This window comes from Emys orbicularis, chromosome 1 (genome assembly GCF_028017835.1).
Source record: "Emys orbicularis isolate rEmyOrb1 chromosome 1, rEmyOrb1.hap1, whole genome shotgun sequence".
Lineage (NCBI taxonomy): Eukaryota > Metazoa > Chordata > Testudines > Emydidae > Emys > Emys orbicularis.
This window is the reverse complement of record NC_088683.1, coordinates 308704000-308722938: the sequence shown is the minus strand read 5'-3', so window position 1 is coordinate 308722938 and position 18939 is coordinate 308704000. Positions and strand designations below refer to the sequence as shown.

General features: G+C 42.2%; 1 protein-coding gene across 1 annotated transcript in view; it reads right to left on the bottom strand.

The window, feature by feature from the left end:
- The window catches only part of LRRC63 (leucine rich repeat containing 63), a 55723-nt gene that overhangs the window by 35370 nt on the left and 1414 nt on the right, over window positions 1-18939 (bottom strand). The window contains exons 2-5 of the mRNA XM_065399081.1: window positions 12957-13709; window positions 4564-4701; window positions 3564-3724; window positions 803-901 (exon numbers count right to left, since the gene is read on the bottom strand). Of these exons, the coding sequence (XP_065255153.1) occupies window positions 803-901; window positions 3564-3724; window positions 4564-4701; window positions 12957-13709 (1151 nt within the window). The remainder of the gene's footprint in view (window positions 1-802; window positions 902-3563; window positions 3725-4563; window positions 4702-12956; window positions 13710-18939) is intronic.

Here is an 18939-nt window from a genome sequence, read left to right as displayed (position 1 = left end):
AGGGATAATAAATACCCACTCATCTCACAGAAGTGTGGTGAAAAATCAAGTCACCAATGCTTGTGAAACACTCAGATGCTATAGTTCTGAGTGTTATACAAAGCCCCTGAGAAATGTAATACTTCTGACTTCAGAGTAGGATTTGAATAATGTGCAGTAAGTAAAGCCTACAGCCACACACTGAACAATGAGGAGAAAAAAATATTGACTAGCTGCTTATTAGTTGAGTACTGTCCATCTTGTGCACTGAACGAGGCATAGATTCTGGGGAAAAAGTAGTATGTGATCATGTAATTGAGGACTGGATCATAGCATATGCACAAGGGAGTTGAATTAAGATTGCACAGGCAACTTTAATTCTGGAATTTCCTAACTTTGCAACTGAATTAAGGTTCTTTCAGAGTATTTTTTGTGTGTAACATTAGTATCAAGCCATAGATTGGTGCCCTATAAATGAGGATAAGTTTAAAACAGGAATAACTTCCCATTGAAGTCAACTGAGTGACACTAGTATAAAGCAAGATCGGAATGAGATCTTCAGACACAGATGCAGAGATATTTCTAAATCTTGTTGGAATCTTTCCAGGCTCACATTGATTCTTACTATCCCATAAATAATAACCAGAAAAGTAAAGGAATGATGTTTTTCCAATATCTGAGCTATGCAATTTGCATCTCTTATTAAATCATTGTTGTTTGAAAGTTACATTTTTTTATGTTTAGTTTAATATTAAACTGTAAAAATTCAGGCTGTCTTACAGTTTTACTCTCAATAACAATAAGGAAAATAACTGGTACATACCTCCCTGGGAAAGAAGTGTAAGTCATTGAATGACAGGTTAAGATACACCAAAGTGTCGACTAAAGGTGTAAAGTCTGGAAGGAGAGTCAGGAAATAGGCCTAGAAGACATAAGCAGTAGAAAAGATATATTAACTAAATAAAAATCAACTTTTTTTATCAAGAGGGAAAAAAACGAGCTAAGAACAGGCTCCACCAGGACTTAATTTAAAAGATTTATCATTAAAAAAATAGACAAATCAGCAACATGACTCCATTGATAGATACATAGAATCATAGAAGTGTAGGACTGGAAGGGACTTTAGGTTATCTAGTCCAATTTCCTGTACTCAAGGCAGGACTAGACTATTCCTGACAGGTGTTTGTCTAACCTGTTCTTAAAAACCTTCAATGACGGAGATTCCACAACCTCCCTAGGCAATTTATTCCAGTGTTTAACTATCCTGACAGTTAGGAAGTTTTTCCTAATGTCCAACCTAAACCTCCCTTACTGCAATTTAAGCCCATTGCTTCTTGTCCTATCTTGAGAGGTTAACAAGAACAATTTTTCTATCTCCTCCTTCTAGTAACCTTTTATGTACTTGAAAACTGTTATCATGTCCCCTCTCAGCCTTCTCTTCTCCAGACTAAACAAACCCCATTTTTTTCAATCTTTCTGCATAGATCATTTTTCTAGAACTTTACTCATTATTGTTGCTCTCCTCTGCACTTCCTCTAATTTGTCCACATCTCTCCTGAAATGTGATGCCCAGAACTGGACACAATACTCCAGCTGATGCCTTATCAGCGTGTCTTGCTTACAATATTCCGGCTAATATATCCCAGAATTATGTTTGCTTTTTTGCAACAGTTTTACACTGTTGACTCATATTTAGCTTGTGACTCTAAACCCCAGATCCCTTTCCATAGTTCTCCTTTCTATGCAGTCATTTCCCATTTTGTGTGTGTACAACTGATTGTTCCTCCGTAAGTGGAGTACTTTGCATTTGTCCTCATTGAATTTCACCCTATTTACTTCAGGCCATTTCTCCAGTTTGTCCAGATCATTTTGAATTTTAATCCTATCTTCCAATGCACTTGCAACCAACCCTCCCAGCTTGGTATCGTCTTCAAACTTTATAAGTATACTCTTTATGACACTTTCTAAATCACTGATGAAGATGCTGAACAGAGCCAGACCCAGTACCAATCCCTGTGAGTCCCCACTTGATATGCCCTTCCAGCTTGACTCTGATCCACTAACTACTCTCTGGGAATGGTTTTCCAGCCAGTTATGCACCTACCTTATAACAGCTCCGTCTAGGTTGTATTTCCCTAGTTTGTTTATAAAAAGGTCCTATGAGACAGTATCAAATCATTATACAGGGAGCATCAAAAGATTTGCCTAGCTGAGGGCCACATTGGCAACTCAAAACTCTGTCTGCCTTGCCTCTCAGCTCCCACTTCATTGATCTCCCCTTCCCTCTTGCATCAAATTTAAGCTACTTGTTCCCACTTTCTATGCTCTGCATGGCCTAGTTCCTACTTTTATCTCTTATTATGCCCTCTTTGTACAAAATATACTGGGCTCTTTCCTGTGATCTTCCTAAGGTGCATGGAATGAGTACTCTGGGTCTGTCTAGCTAAATAGGTTCTGGGATGTACACATGATGTTTGCAACTCAGAGCTCCAGAGTCCTAGAAAGTGAAGCTTCTTCTTTTCATTTTTTAAAAGCCCTTTCTTTCAAAGCTAGGGAACCCCATACAAAAATCTATGGTAAAAAAATATGAATTAATGATTTTGACTCAAATCAGGAAATTAAGTTACGGTTGCATGCACAATCTTTGTCTACACCCTTGGTATAAATAGTTTGATACAGTATTTAATTACATCATATATTATAATCTCAATACATTAATATACTTTTCTCTACAACCTTACATCTATTTATGTGCAGTAACTATTTCCTTGTAAGCTAGAATTCATGAGTCATTTCTATGAAAGTTACATAGTAAACCATACCTACCTAGCAGATACTACAGACTGAATACAAACTGGGAGCAATAATAAATAGTTGAATAAATATTAAGCATTATTATACTGACAGATCAATTGTCAATGCTTTGACTCAACAGATCCATACATTACATGGAAACAGAAATAATTAAAAACAGCAAGTACATAACAGGGCCGAATTGATGCCAGGCAAGGTTCTAGAAACTTTAGACTGTGATGTCTCTGGCCTTCTAGAAAGAGGGTTGGGCACCTTTTCCCACCTTCAGGATCTTGCCACTCCTACTTGCATGGTGCTGAAGCAATCTGATGGCACTACAGGAGGAGAAGAAGCAGCAGTGTGTTCAAACTCAGTCCACTACTGCAGGAGGTGCTGGGAGCCAGCAGATGTCACATAAATCATGAGGTGATTTATGTGAAAATGAGGAGAGACACACAACATAACGGAAGAAGAGTGAGGGTGAAAAAGGGGAGGAAATAGATAATAGAGGGAGGCCAAGGTGAGGCAAGAGAATTAAAAAGGCGAATCTAGAACAACCAAGCTTAAGACTGCTCTAAAATTACTAAACAAATCTTAAATGATTGTAGCCATTTTTAATTTTTAAAAAGTGGCCATATACTGAGAATTTTAATACCAGGTTCTAGGTGGATTAAGTTAAGAAAGCCAAGTTATGAATCCCAGGGAAACGGTGTTTCTAATTAAAGCAGCAGTTGACCATTAAGAATAGCGATATGGAGAGTGGGTGCAGTTGTAATTTTTAAAAGGTATACCTTAAGATTAAGTTCAGTTCTGCTATGCATTATGCAATATAAAACTGCCATTCTGGCCCTGGCCATCAGTTGTTCTTGTTCATCCTGCTCATTTAACAAATTCTGGTACCCAAATCCCTGGATACCCTTTATAGTATCATCATCAAGGGTACGATCAGGTTCTGCAAGTAAAAAATATATGTAGTCAAATACGGAAATAAACATCGAGATTAGGAAATAAAGAACTAAAGCTTCATTATGTAGATCCCAAATTTATAGCCAAATCCTTCCATGCACTGTCAGGCCTTACTCAGGCAAAATTCCCTGATACAAATCAGTATCTTAGCAATGCCTGGGTAAAGACTCCAGAATTTGACCCTTTAAAAGCATTCAAATTTATTCAACTTTTTTTTTTTGAAGGGTGAGCAGCAGAATGGGTTTCAGCTATTGATAAAAGGGCCTGAGCAGTGACTTTGGATTTGGAGCAGAACTTTCCTAAAGTTTGGGAGCATTTTGTTCAGGTCCATCTGTAGCTTCAACCCACAACAGATGATGTTAAAGAGATTGAAGATTTTGATTCTGTTTAGATAAACCATTAAAGCCTACATTTTCAGAAGTGGCAATTGATTCTGAGGGTTTTAATTCTGGGAAGCTCAAACCATGGCACAAGCTTAGCCTTGGGATGAATTTCAGGTTTGGTTACAAAAGCTTTCTACCACTCTTACTGTTAACCGCCCAAATGGATTCCTCACTCAGTAGTTTAAGACCTTACAATCCAAAAGCCCAACAGAGTGAAAAGCTTTGTCTCTGAATTTCCTTCCTGTCTTGGTTTTATTGTAATTGTACATTTCTATTATTTATTATTATAATGTCCATTTCATTCTCCCCTTAAAAATGGCATGCAGTATTGGGAGTTGATAGTAGGACTGCTCTTCATCTTTTATATTGCCATTACAAAACTGCCACTACAGTGCTGTACATAGTTTATTTCATACACGTAATGTATATATCTTGCCCCTACCTGAATAAGACTCTTTTTTGCTCTGTCCATGAGTGTACAGCTTTATATTGTCCATAAAAGATCCTTTTCCTTCATCACCTTCTTCTAAAATCTGTTCCAATGAGTTAGATTTTCTCATTTTCTCCTCCAAAGCCATTTCTGAAAAAAGTTGGGAGTGGTGGTAGAAGAGGTATGTGAGAAATGTATTAACTTAGTCAGATTACCCCATTTCTCATTTACACAAAGCACCATTTACACAGCTCTGGCAGCATAAACGGACCAGCAAGTCAGTGTTTACTTTTAAGGCCCCTTTACATTACCAGAGCAGCATAAAGGGACATAGTGTAAATGACCACTAGGGAACGGAATTTCTTATCATAGAGAAGCTTGCATGTGTCATAGGACAGCTATCTGCAATTCCTGATGCACTATTTCGCTAGTATTCCTAGCAGTCATTTAAAAAAAACCCCAAACCTATATTCAGGGATGGCTCCAGGGTTTTTGCCGCCCCAAGCAGCGCAAAAAAAAAAAAAAAATCCGCGATTGCGATCTGCGGCGGCAATTCGGCGGAAGGTCCTTCGCTCCAAGCAGGAGTGAGGGACCGTCCGCCGAATTGCTGCCGAATAGCTGGACGTGCCGCCCCTCTCTGGAGTGGCCGCCCCAAGCACCTGCTTGGCAAGCTGATGCCTGGAGCCGGCCCTGCCTATATTCCCACTAAAATGCACTGTAGGCTAATCTTAGGGTATGTCTACACTACGAGGGTATTTCGATTTCACTTAAATCGAATATGTGGAATCGATATTGCAAAGTCGAACTTGTGTGTCCACACTAAGGACAGTAATTCGACTTTGTGAGTCCACACTAACGGGGAAAGCGTCGACATTGGAAGCGGTGCACTGTGGGCAGCTATCCCACAGTTCCCGCAGTCCCTGCTGCCCATTGGAATTCTGGGTCGAGCCGCCAATGCCTTCTGGGTAAAAAAAAAAGGGTCGAGGGTGCTTTTGGGTAATTGTCGTCATCCGTCTGTCACTACCGCCCTCCCTCCCTCCCTGAAAGCGCCGGCGGGAAATCAGTTCATGCACTTTTCGGGTCAGTGACAGCGCGGACGCCACAGCACTGCGAGCATGGATCCCGCTGCGACCATCGCTGCAGTTGTGGCACTTGTCAACGCCTCGCAGGTTATCATCCACCTTTCCCAGAGGCAGATGCAGATAAACCAGGCGAGGAGGCTACGGCACCGCGGTGAGGGCCTGAACTCTGAGAGGCACAGACCTCTCACAAAGCACGGGACCCAGCTCCGAGGACATCACGGTGACAATGGGTCATGTGGATGTTGTGGAACGGCGATTCTGGGCACGGGAAACAAGCACGGACTGGTGGGACCGCATAGTGCTGCAGGTCTGGGACGAATCCCAGTGGCTGCGAAACTTTCGCATGCGGAAGGGGACTTTCATGGAACTTTGTGAGTTGCTGTCCCCTGGCCTGAAGCGCAATGACACCCGGATGCGAGCATCCCTGACTGTCCAGAAGCGAGTGGCCATAGCCCTCTGGAAGCTTGCAACGCCGGACAGCTACCGGTCTGTCGCGAACCAGTTTGGCGTGGGCAAATCTACCGTGGGGGTTGTTGTGATGCAAGTAGCCAACGCAATCGTCAAGGTACTGCTCTCAAAGGTAGTGACCCTGGGAAACGTGGAGGTCATCATAGATGGCTTCGCCGCGATGGGATTCCCAAACTGCGGTGGGGCTATAGATGGAACTCACATCCCTATCCTGGGACCGGACCACCAGGCCAGCCAGTACATCAACCGAAAGGGCTACTTTTCAATGGTGCTGCAAGCACTGGTGGACCACAGGGGACGTTTTACCAACATCAACGTTGGATGGCCGGGCAAGGTTCATGATGCTCGCGTCTTCAGGAACTCTGGTCTGTTTAGACGGCTACAGGAAGGTATTTACTTCCCGGACCACAAAATAACTCTTGGGGATGTGGAGATGCCTACAGTGATCCTTGGGGACCCAGCCTACCCGCTAATGCCCTGGCTCATGAAGCCCTACACTGGGACCCTGGACACTGAAAAAGAACTGTTCAACTACCAGCTGAGCAAGTGCAGAATGGTGGTGGAGTGTGCTTTTGGACGTCTCAAGGGGAGATGGAGAAGCTTACTCACTCGCTGTGATCTCAGCGAAACCAATATCCCCATTGTTATAGCTGCTTGCTGTGTGCTCCACAATCTGTGTGAGAGCAAGGGGGAGACCTTTATGGCGGGGTGGGAGGTTGAGGCAAATAGCCTGGCATCTGATTACGCCCAGCCAGACAGCCGGGCGATTAGAAGAGCCCAGCGGGACGCGCTGTGCATCCGGGAGGCTTTGAAAGCCAGGTTCCACAGTGAGCAGGGTAACCAGTGACTTTTAAGTTTCTGTACAGAGAAACTGAACCTGCCCCCGTTTCTTTACCCAGTTAAGGATGACTATCCTCTCCAGTTACAGACCCCCTCCACCCCCTTCCAAAAAAATAAAATCAGTTTTACTTTTGTTATTGAACACCGTTGTCTTTAGTACTGTTTTCGCGGGAATCTTTGAAACCGGGGACGCAGACTGTGGTGGGGAGCGGGTGTAGTGTACTGATGCAAATGATCCTTCTAAACTCCAGGAATGACAGGATTCACAGTGGCGGACTGGTTGTTTCAACGGAGCCTGCCAGCCCTCCTGAGTGGGACTGTGTGTATGTGGGGGCTATGTGACTTTATGGCAGGGGGAGGAGGGTTACAGATCCCCTGCTGCGTGGCTCTGTGATCCAGGACAAGGACTGCTGCATAAGATCTGTAACTGCCCTCCCCCGCCACAAAGTCACAGAGCAACTAACCCCCCCCCCCGCCCCCCACAGAACATGAAAACCACCTCCCAGACTGACCAGGGTAACTAGTCACTGCACTGTGTATGTGCCCTGCTGCTGGACCTGCCCCCGCCTCTGTAGCCTGCTAAAGGTGACTGTCCTGTCCAATTACCAAGCCCCTTCCCCCCCTTCAGACAGACTCTCCCTCAAAAGAGCCTGACTGAAACAGTAATGAACAGAAACCTATTTTTTATTAACAACCACACATGAAACTGGGGGGTGAAACTTGGACGGGGGCTTGGGTGAGGCGGCCAGGAAAGGACTTTTCAAATTTTGGGGAATGACAGCCTTCTGGTGCTTGAGCAGTCTGCAGGGGTGGAGTGAGAGTTTTCACGGACTCTGTCGCCCCTCCTTCTTTGGACTTTGGGCGAGGGGGGTATGGGACTTGGTGGCGGGGGAGGGCGGTTACTGATAGATTGCAGTGGGGCTCTGTCCTCCTGCCTCCGTTCCTGCAGAACATCAACAAGGCGCCGGAGCGTGTCCGTTTGCTCCCTCAGAAGTCCAAGCAGCGTTTGAGTCGCCTGCTGGTCTTCCTGCCGCCACCTCTCCTCACGTTCCATGTGTGTCCGGTGCATTTGGGACAAATTCTCCCTCCACTGGTTCTGCTGTGCTGCCTGGGCTCGGGAGCAGCCCATTAGTTCTGAGAACATGTCCTCTCGCGTCTTCTTCTTCCTCCGCCTAATGTGCGCTAGCCTCTGGGAGTGTGATGCCAGGCTGGGTTGGGAGACAGTTGCAGATGGGGCTGTGGGAATGAGGAAAAGGCAGTGAATTCCTCCGAAAGATAAATGTAGTTGTGAATCAAGAACATAGTCTTTCTCTGTGAACAAGACCATGAACCACACCTATCACATGCGCACTCAGGACAAGGTCGAATTTTCGAACCTCGCCTTCAGTGCCTGGGCTTTTGCACTGCCGATCTGGGAAGCGGGGCAGGACATGGTACTCTCTGTAGCAGGCAAACATGGTAAGCCGTAGACTTGTGGCTGCTTAAAACTTTAGGAGTACCACTGGCCTCCTTTCACATTGAAAGCACTGCCAGTCTGTGCTGCCAGCAATCGGCCAAGCAGGAACTCTGGCCCTGTCCCACCCCCTCACGGATGTGCCAGGGAAAGATCCCTGTATGCTGCCCCTCTCCCGCCCCCACCGCGTGGCTGTAAACCAGCGGTCACAGTTCTGTAAAGGAACTTGTTGCAAGCAGTCCCAATACTAACAGTCCCCTACCTAATTCAAAGCAGGTCATCATGAGCGACATTACTCTCATGAGGATCCCGGACACCGAGATCCAACGGATGCTTCGAGAAAGCCTGCAGAGACCGGGGCCCTATGCCGCCATGCTATGCAAGGCAATGATACCAGAGTACCTGCTTGTCTCCTGGCGCGGGAACGTCTCGTACTTCGGAGGACCAAGTAAAGCCGCTCTCCCCAGGAACCTGATGAACAGGCTATCCCATTACCTGCAGGAGAGCTTTGTGGAGATGTCCGTGGAGGACTATTGCTCTATCCCCGGACATATAGACCGGATTTTCATATAGCTGCAGTAGCAGGGACTAAAGAGTGGAGCAGCTTGGGCAGCACAATCATGCACAACCGGACACTGTTTGATTTTTTTTAAATAGTTGTTACTGATTACTTAAGCGCCCAGGGGGAAGAAATCATGAATCACAGATTGTTCTTAGTCTTAATATTCAAGTTTAGTAAAAAATAAAGGTTTATATGTTTAAAGCACTTACCGCTTGATCCTTCCCCTGAATCTGTGTCCGGGTTAAATGCTGGGGAGGGTTGGTAGGGGATCTCTGTAAGGGTGATGAAGAGCTCCTGGCTGTCGGGGAAATCAGCTTGGTAAGCGCTGTCGACTGCCTCGTCCTCCTCATCTCCTTCCTCATCTTCCCCGTCCGCAAACATGTCCGAGGAACTGGCCGTGGACAATATCCCATCCTCAGAGTCCACGGTCAGTGGTGGGGTAGTGGTGGCGGCCGCACCAAGGATGGAATGCAGTGCCTCGTATAAACGGGATGTGTGGGGCTGGGATCCGGAGCATCCGTTTGCCTCTTTGGTCTTCTGGTAGCCTTGTCTCAGCTCCTTGATTTTCACGCGGCACTGCGTTGCATCCCGGCTGTATCCTCTCTCTGCCATGGCTTTAGAGATCTTCTCATAGATCTTTGCATTCCGTCTTTTGGAGCGCAGCTCGGAAAGCACGGACTCCTCGCCCCACACAGCGATCCGATCCAAGACTTCCCGATCAGTTCATGCTGGGGCCCTCTTTCTATTCTGGGATTGCACGGCCATCTCTGCTGGAGAGCTCTGCATCGTTGCCAGTGCTGCTGAGCTCGCCACGCTGTCCAAACAGGAAATGAGATTCAAACTGCCCAGACAGGAAAAGGAATTCAAATTTTCCCGGGGCTTTTCCTGTGTGGCTGGTCAGAGCATCCGAGCTCGGACTGCTGTCCAGAGCGTCAACAGAGTGGTGCACTGTGGGATAGCTCCCGGAGCTATTACCGTCGATTTCCATCCACACCAAGCCTAATTCGATATGGCCATGTCGAATTTAGCGCTACTCCCCTCGTTGGGGAGGAGTACAGAAGTCGAATTTAAGAGCCCTCTATGTCGATCTAAATAGCCTCGTGGTGTGGACGGGTGCAGGGTTAATTCGATTTAACGGCGCTAAATTCGACATAAACGCCTAGTGTAGACCAGGCCTTAGAGTTAAGACTGATGCACTGTATTTCCAGCCAATGCAAACCATAAGAAGAAAGGAAATATGCATCTATGTCATCAACAGCCCATCTGCACTCCACTCATCAGTTCCCTTTCTCAACCTCAGCTCCCGCCCTTCCACCAACCACAATTCACTTATCTCCACCCATTTTGAACAACCAATGTGCAGCCTCAACACCACAACCACATGAATGGTTGTGTTCATATGATTAAATATAGAGTTGGTGTGGTTTCATGTTCCATTTTACAGAATTCTATACATAGTTTTGTACTGGGGTGTGTAAAAGAGATAGAGGGTAAGATTGCAAATGGTGGCTGCAAACTATGTTTTTATGTAACATTCAGGAAATGTTATATAAATGGGTGATTTATCTGGTTGGTGATGGGCCCAAATTTGGAATCAATTTTAATGTAAAAATAACAGAATTGAAATATGCACGTGTGTCGGCTGGTGTGTTGTATTTACAGTGAGAGTTGAGTGCCTATTTGTTCAGGATGAGGGCGGAGATATATATTAATATTGACAGTTCTGAACTATAGATTGTGCAATCAATTTAACAACAAAATGCCATAACTATCTGGTTATAGTGTGTATTCATTTTAACGTTCCATGCAACCCTTGAAATAAGTGTCTCTCTAAGAAATATTTTAAGAAAATAATGAGTGAATATTGCCTACTCAACTTTTTTCTACTCATCACCCTTCTCCAGAAAAAATACATTAAAAATGTTTACAATATTTCAGGTCATAAAAAGCCAAGCCTGTAAATTAGCACAGAGAAATAACAGAACTGGACTGTCTGACCAGTCCTAGAATCAGGTCAGATTCTTACATTTTCATTAGCAAACAAAAATTACATTTAGTGACAGTTAAGGCTTGCTTACTTCCCCTTTGTGAATCACTACTAATTTAGCTACAGGAATAATTGCTCACCCCTTTCTAGACCAGGCATCAAAGGAGACTAGACACACTTTCACAGTGAGTTACCCACCTATTTAGTAGTTAATATAAAATTGGTGAGTGGGAATCACTAGTTGATTCTATCCCTGGCTCTGGGAGAGGAGTGCAGTTTACAGTGGTGAAAGATAGGCTAACCAAAACTAGGTTAGTTGCTCTAAAAGGTCATAGCACAGTGACTAAATTTGGGATTGTGTATGCCATAAACCTGGCTTTTAGGCCACCAGTGATTTCACAGTAAGCCCTATCTCTTGGCATGTTATTTATCGTTGAATTAAAATTCAGTGGGTTTGCTTTGGCACACATTTTCTGTTACAGCTGAAGAGGTATAAAATATAGATGAACAATACCGATGTATAACTGATATTCTAGGAATCAGCACGTGAGGATTAACAATCTGGACAAAAGATAGGTCCCAGAGAGTTGCAGAGTTTTTGCAAAAGGGATGCAAAGAAGAGTGAGGCAATCCAGGGAGGCAGTGGAAGAAGGAATCATAAGAAAGGGTAATTTTATTATTATTCTCTATCAATTCATTTTTCATCACACCATCATGAAAAATTCAAACAATGCTCAAAGTTTATATTCTATGTTTTGGTTTTTGCCTATTCAATGACATATTTTATATATATATATATATATATATTTATATATATATAAAAGGTTAAAAGTTATGCTGTAACACAATCTTAACTGTAGCACAGGCCCTGCTGCACCATAATTTTATCAAACATTATTTACTTAGAGGTAGAAAATTGGAAGAAATATGGTTCTCTAGTGCGTGTCTCTCCTGGGAGCAAAGGAAGTTGATTGTGGGGGATACACTCATCTTCTCCTAATCAAAGATCTCTGCTTAGTGCTTTAGACTTGGAGGAAAGCCATAACAACCCAAGATCCCTGGTAACATGGGGCCTGATCCTGCAAACCATTACTCTCCCGTGTGTAGTCAATGGGGCCATCTACATGAATAAAGACTACTTGCATGGCAACAAGCCTTTGCAGGAATGACCCCATATTGTTGCCTTGATTTGTCAACCTGTTCAACCCTGTGCACATAAGCAAAAACCACTATGGTTAGAAAGCCCAATCCATTCTTTATCCAGAAATACCATCAGAGTCCTACTGAAGCCAGTGGGCCCAATTCACTGTTGTCCTGCACCTTATGTAGTCATTTAGACCTAGATTCTTAAAGGTATTTAGATGCTGCTGTACTCAGGAGCCTAAATCTTATTCTCACTTAAGAGCCAAAATCCTACTTACTGGCAATGGGATTTAGGCTCTTCAGTGCCTAAATCACTTCTGAAAATAAGATTAAGGCTCCTATATCAATTAGGGAATGCAACACTGAACTCAGCAACACCTAAATACCTTTAAAAATCTGGGCCTTACACTAGTACAAATGATTGCAAAATGATAGTAAACCAGAATATTAGCATTTTACACTCATTTAAATGACTACACAAGATGCAGGGCTACAATGAACTGGGCCTAGAAGGACTCTGTGCAGGTGTTAGGACCATCTTTCATGGATCCTGTTGCAGGATTAGGGGCCAGTTTTCAAAGTCTCAAGCAACAGGGCTTTAAACACTTTCCTTATATTATTAAGTATTTTAAGATATTCTTAGTATAAATTGTTACCTGTTGTTAACGTTTTTAAAAATAAAGTTAGTTTAGTTATTACTAGCTACAATTTTGCACTTTCTAGTTCTTAAATGATGATGTAAAATTCTCACAAACAGACAAATGGCAAAGTTTTTTTCCTGTAAAGGAGGCCTATTTTGGAAATGCTTTCAGTAAAAATCATGCACAGACAAAAGTGAATTAGAACACTTGACAATGTAAAATACAGTACCTATGATACTCTGTCTCTCAGGCTTTCTTCGTGAAATTACTGGGAACTCCTCATTATTGGACAATACCATTGTGTTAACTTCAGTCTGTATGCTCTTTCTCACTTTACTGGTCAACTGGGTACTGAGTTTTTGATAGTTACAGCGAGAAACAACTGGCTTTCTAAAGGTTGCCATCACAGGTGATGGGTGAGAAGAGGACACTGCAGCTAAGCTCCCAAAGGTAAACTCTGGTAAAGTAAAATAAGCAGGCTCATCCTTCGGTAAACCAAGAAGCTGCATGCGAAAGGATTTATGACGTTTGTGTAATGGGAAGCTGGAGGGACCACTGGGAGTTGGAGCTATAATAATATCTTTTTTAAGAATTTGATCAGGAAAAAGATTTTGGACTTTGAGTTGGACTGATGTTCGACTGCTTGAATAATAGCCAGAAAGAGTAATTCTATCCTTGTCAGTTGTGCTTGCTGCAGCAGCAATGTTTGGTAAAGACCAATAAACAGAGTCACTCTCCTCGGGGGGAGCTAGAACCTCCATGTCAGAGGATCTACCATCTTTCTGCGATGGGCAGCCAGCAGGTGTACAAAAATAAGGAGCAGTAAGAGTCAACTCCTTTTTTAGATTTTGATCAAGAAGGACGTGTGTATCTTTGGGATGGACTTGTGTTTGACCACTGAAATAACTACTGGAAAAAATATTACTGTCTTCCTCATTTGTGCTTCTTATCACTCCAGGTCGGTCTTTTCCAGGAATCCTGTCTGGAGAACACAAAAGAAAGAAAAGTGAGGATACATTTATAACTAGGCATACATTTCACACCTTTTCCAAGAAAATATTGTGATTGACTCAAACTGGATGCTTCAGAGAGAATTTCCCCTAAACTGAGTAAACACACAAAAATAATAATTTAAAAAAATCAACCCTACTGCATCACACAATGTTTTACTTTGTACATTTATTTGACAAGTATAATTTAATTTTAAACAACGTAAACAACACCGAATGATCTGTAGTAATTTTGTAAACATGTGAGTAAGTGTTAGACATCTATATTTAGAATGCTTACGATGAGCCACACAGATTAGTGAAAAACTAATTACTGAGGTTCTACTGCACATAAAACTTGATTATTGTGATAGTTCTGAGAGTGCTGAATCAAAGATTAGGGTCCCACTGTGTGAGGCACTGGACACACATAACAAAAAGGCAGTCCTTGCTGCAAGAAGCTTGCAGGGACTCTCTCTGGGGCAGTGTTCCTCCACAGAACCCTACCATGGGGCTGTGACTGAGAGCCACAATTTAATTCTTTATGAACCTTGTTGCTCCAAAGAACAATATATACCACCTTGAACAAGAAGAAGCAAATTAAATTAATATCCACTGGTTAAATTACCAAATGGCTGATTTGTTAATTTACCAACAAATAATTTCAAACTATTAGCCAGTCATAAACTGACATATTTAGTTTCTAATAATGGTCACTTGGACTAACATCCATCCCATTATGAAGGACCCACATAAGGCTCTCTATACCATCTAGGCCCCATGATAGTGGGGAGTGGAGGCTCAGGCAGAAGCAACCATTCAGGGGGCTTCCACATCCCCTAAACACCGTGATGTGGGCTCTGTGCCGGCTTCAACTAGGATGATGCAGATGAGATCAGCATGATAAGCCTGTGAGAAGACACTTAAATGGTGAATATAGGGTCCAGTGCCAAAAATCTCCACAGAAGGGCTGCAGAGGAGCTGCAGCCTTTTTTCCAGGCCACCAGCTAGAAGAGCAGTCACATAGGATTCCCTGTGTATTGTCTGGATTAGTGCCCCACCTTCCTGGGAATAGGTTCATCTTATTCTTAAGGAGTGAACTGGTCTCATACTTGATGAAACACAGAACTAGTGTGTTCTCCAAGGTGATCATATTACCATTACTGAAAAGCTGGATTCTGATCAATGGTCACTCCACTTTATAAACATCCATCAAATGTAATGGCTGCATTTTGTGGTGCGTGAAGTGATCCTTGAATGTACTTTATTGTGCAGCACTTTGATTCTTGTCAGGGTACTGTATAAATCTATACGTTCTAAATAGCATTCATCACTAATCATATGTTATAATAGAAAAAAGCCATTGCAACAGAACATTGTCTCTGGATAAAAGGTTTATCATTTTTAAATAGTTTTAAATCAGTGGAGCAGAGCTCTGGTATTGAGCCAGAAATATTTAGATACATTTTGGATGGTGCCAGACTGGAAATGTGTTGTACAGACATAGATGGAAAATTTCACCAACAACTTTAACTAATCCGCTAATGGACTTAATAATATCAAGAGAACAAGAACTGCAGCTTCTTACTTCACTCACTGAGATTTCCCTTCTTACTTATTTTTTACCATACCATTATAATGTTATGAGTATTCTTTATCAATTAGTGAAATAATAAATGATAACTGGAATTAGTATGATAACAAACACACTACAAGTGACACTATATTAATAAAACAATATCATAATATTAATGTTAAGAAACTTCAAATTAGTTATGCATATCAAATACTATGAAAAAATTGTTTTCAGAACTTTTTCCTTTAGTTTACTTATTGATTATGTTCAGATTTAATAGTTTTATCTATTTAAGTAGTTTTACATAGGTCATAGTGTCGCAGCAGTTAGAGACAGAAAAGACCTAGTAGGACATCTTTTCCATGTCCCTGCCAAGGCAGGATTGTTCTTTTAGAGTGCTAGTTTATTTTAACATATTGTCCAGTGTAAAGTACTGATCCTATATCAGAATCTGCACAGCAGACTCTTGTGGGAGCACAAGTTTGACTGAAGTCAATGGGACTGTTCAGGAGTAAGAGCCCTTCTGCAAGACTCAGTTGTAGGATCAGGACCTAGTTTTTAAAAAGTCTCAAGCAGTGGAGTTTTCAGCTCTTTCTTTGAACTATTAGTTACATAAAATATTCCTACTATTAATTGTTATTGGCTGTTAACTCTATCTTTAAAGTTAGTATTTAATTATTAGTTACTAGTAGGGCTGTCGATTAATCGCAGTTAACTCACGCGATTAAAATTAGCTGTGATTAAAAAGATTAATCACATTGTTAAACAATAGCATACCAATTGAAATATATTAAATATTTTGGATGTTTTTCTACATTTTCAAATATATTGATTTCTATTACAACACAGAATACAAAGTGTACAGTTCTCACTTTATCTTATTATTTTTGATTACAAATATTTGCACTGTAAAAATGATAAACAAAAGAAATAGTATTTTTCAGTTCACCTCAGACAACTACTGAAGTGCACTCTCTTTATCGTGAAAGTGTAACTTACAAATGTTTTTTTTTGTTACATAACTGTACTCAAAACCAAAACTGTAAAACTGTAGAGCCTACAAGTCCACTCAGTCCTACTTCTTGTTCAGCCAATTGCTAAGACAAACAAGTTTGTTTACATTTACGGGAGATACTGCTGCCTGCTTCTTATTTACATTGTCACCTGAAAGTGAGAACAGGCAGGCATTCTCATGGCACCTTTGTAGCCGGCGTTGCAAGGTATTTACGTGCCAGATATGCTAAACATTCATATGCCCCTTCATGCTTCGGCCACCATTCCAGAGGACAAGCTTCCATGCTGATGACGCTTGTTAAAAAAATAATGTGTCAATTAAATTTGTGACTGAACTCCTTGGGGGAGAATTGTATGTCTCCTGTTCTGTTTGACCTGCATTCTGCCATATATTTCATGTTATAGCAGTCTCAGATGATGACCCAGCATATGTTCGTTTTAAGAACACTTTCACAGCAGATTTGACAAAACGCAAAGAAGGTACCAATGTGAGATTTCTAAAGATAGATACAGCACTCGACCCAAGGTTTAAGAATCTGAAGTGCATTCCAAAATCTGAGAGGGATGAGGTGTGGAGAATGCTTTCAGATGTCTTAAAAGAACAATACTCTGATGCGGAAACTACAGAACCCGAACCACCAAAAAAGAAAATCAACCTTCTGCTGGTGGCATCTGACTCAGATGATGAAAATGATCATGCATAGGTCCTCTCTGCTTTGGATCGTTATCGAGCAGAACCCATCATTAGCATGGAAGCATGTCCTCTGGAATGGTGGTTGAAGCATTGAGGGACATATGAATCTTTAGTGGGTCTGGCACATAAATATCTTGCGATGCTGGCTACAACAGTGCCATGCGAATGCCTGTTCTCACTTTCAGGTGACATTGTAAACATGATGTGGGCAGCATTATCTCCTGCAAATTGTAACCAAACTTGTTTGTCTGAGCGATTGGCTGAAGTAGGACTGAGTGGACTTGTAGATTCTAAAGTTTTACATTGTTTTATTTTTGAATAAATTCTTTTTTGTACATAAGTCTACATTTGTAAGTTCAACTTTCATGATAAAGAGATTGCACTATGGTATTTGTTGTCAGATGCTACCGGTGTGGTGCTCTGCTTTCTCCTGTGTTGATATCACTCGGCTGCGTGCGTGTGTTCCCTCTGTGTGCGGTCCCAGCTCTGCAGATAGCTGACACAGCAAACCCGACGAGAACCCCCAATAACCACAAAGTCTAGTAAGGTACAAAGGCACCTCGGCCAGGTTTATTGCGACCCTGACACAATTTCAGTTCCCCGTAGATTACTTAGTCTACCGGGCATACTGCTAGAAAGTGCCGCTCGGCAATGGACTCAGCTCAGTGGTGGGACTTTCCACTGCCCCCTCGGCCGGACCCAGACACCACCCCAGGGATACATTTTTATACACAGGTATACACAAGTTACACATCACTCCTGACGTATTGAGGTGCAACCCCTCTACGCAGCAAGGTACAACCCCTCTACGTAGTAAGGTGCCACCTCTCACCTTGTACATGTTGGTTCGATCGAAACAACTCTATCCATCATTTTACCCTTTTGCCCCTGTCATTGGGATGGGTCGGCCTGTTCCATGTTATCTGTGGAATGTTCCAGTATAGTATGTGTTCTGATATCTGGTGTTCAGTACCTTTTAGGTATGTCTCTTTTTGCAGCATCAGCCCTTTCCCTGCCAGCTTCTGTGAGCAGGGCTTGCCTCTGGCTCACAGCTTAACTTTGCTTTATGTTAGCAAAGCCCTGACCATTACTTTAGTTCAGGCCTTAGGCCTCACACCGGGCCTCTGATACCAAGGTTTATATATCTCAGGGCCTCCTCTTACTACAGTATTTGTATTAGATGAGTTGAAATATACTATTTATTTTGTTTTTTACAGTGCAAATATTTGTAATAAAAAATAAATATAAAGTGAGCACTGTACACTTTGTATTCTGTGTTGTAACTGAAATCAATATATTTGGAAATGTAGAAAACATCCAAAAATATTTAAATGGTATTCTATTATTGTTTAATAGTGCGATTAATCACGATTAATTTTTTTAATCGTGCGATTAATCGCAATTAAGTTTTTTAAATCGCTTGACAGCCCTAGTTACTAGCTATTGCTAAATAAATGGCGAAGCGCATTTTTGCATCTTCTAGGTCACATATAGCATGCGAAATGTACAGACATTTCTGAACTGTATTGTATCATCAGTTATATCAGTTTTTAAGCAGAACTCCCCATTGTCTTCAAAGGCAACATGACCCTACATGTATATATGCAAGTGCTTACTTATGCAGCTGTACACCAGGAGGGATGGGACCATCTGCAAATGGCGTTAATCTGAATCACAATTGTACCTCCCTGTATCTTTACCTTTGTTCCTGACTCCATCCTCTCTAATCTCTCTCAGCACCTTCTTTATCTCTTGCTACACCTTTTTCTTTGTCATTTGGTAACTGACCCTCATAGTGACAGGCCTTGGTTGGATCATAACATAAGCCTTCATCATGGTGTTAGGGAAATTAGTTATAGCCTGGTGTCTGATAATGGATACTTGTGGTCTATTCCTGATCCCAGAGTTTTGCCATTAACTTCAATGCATGCAAGAAAGA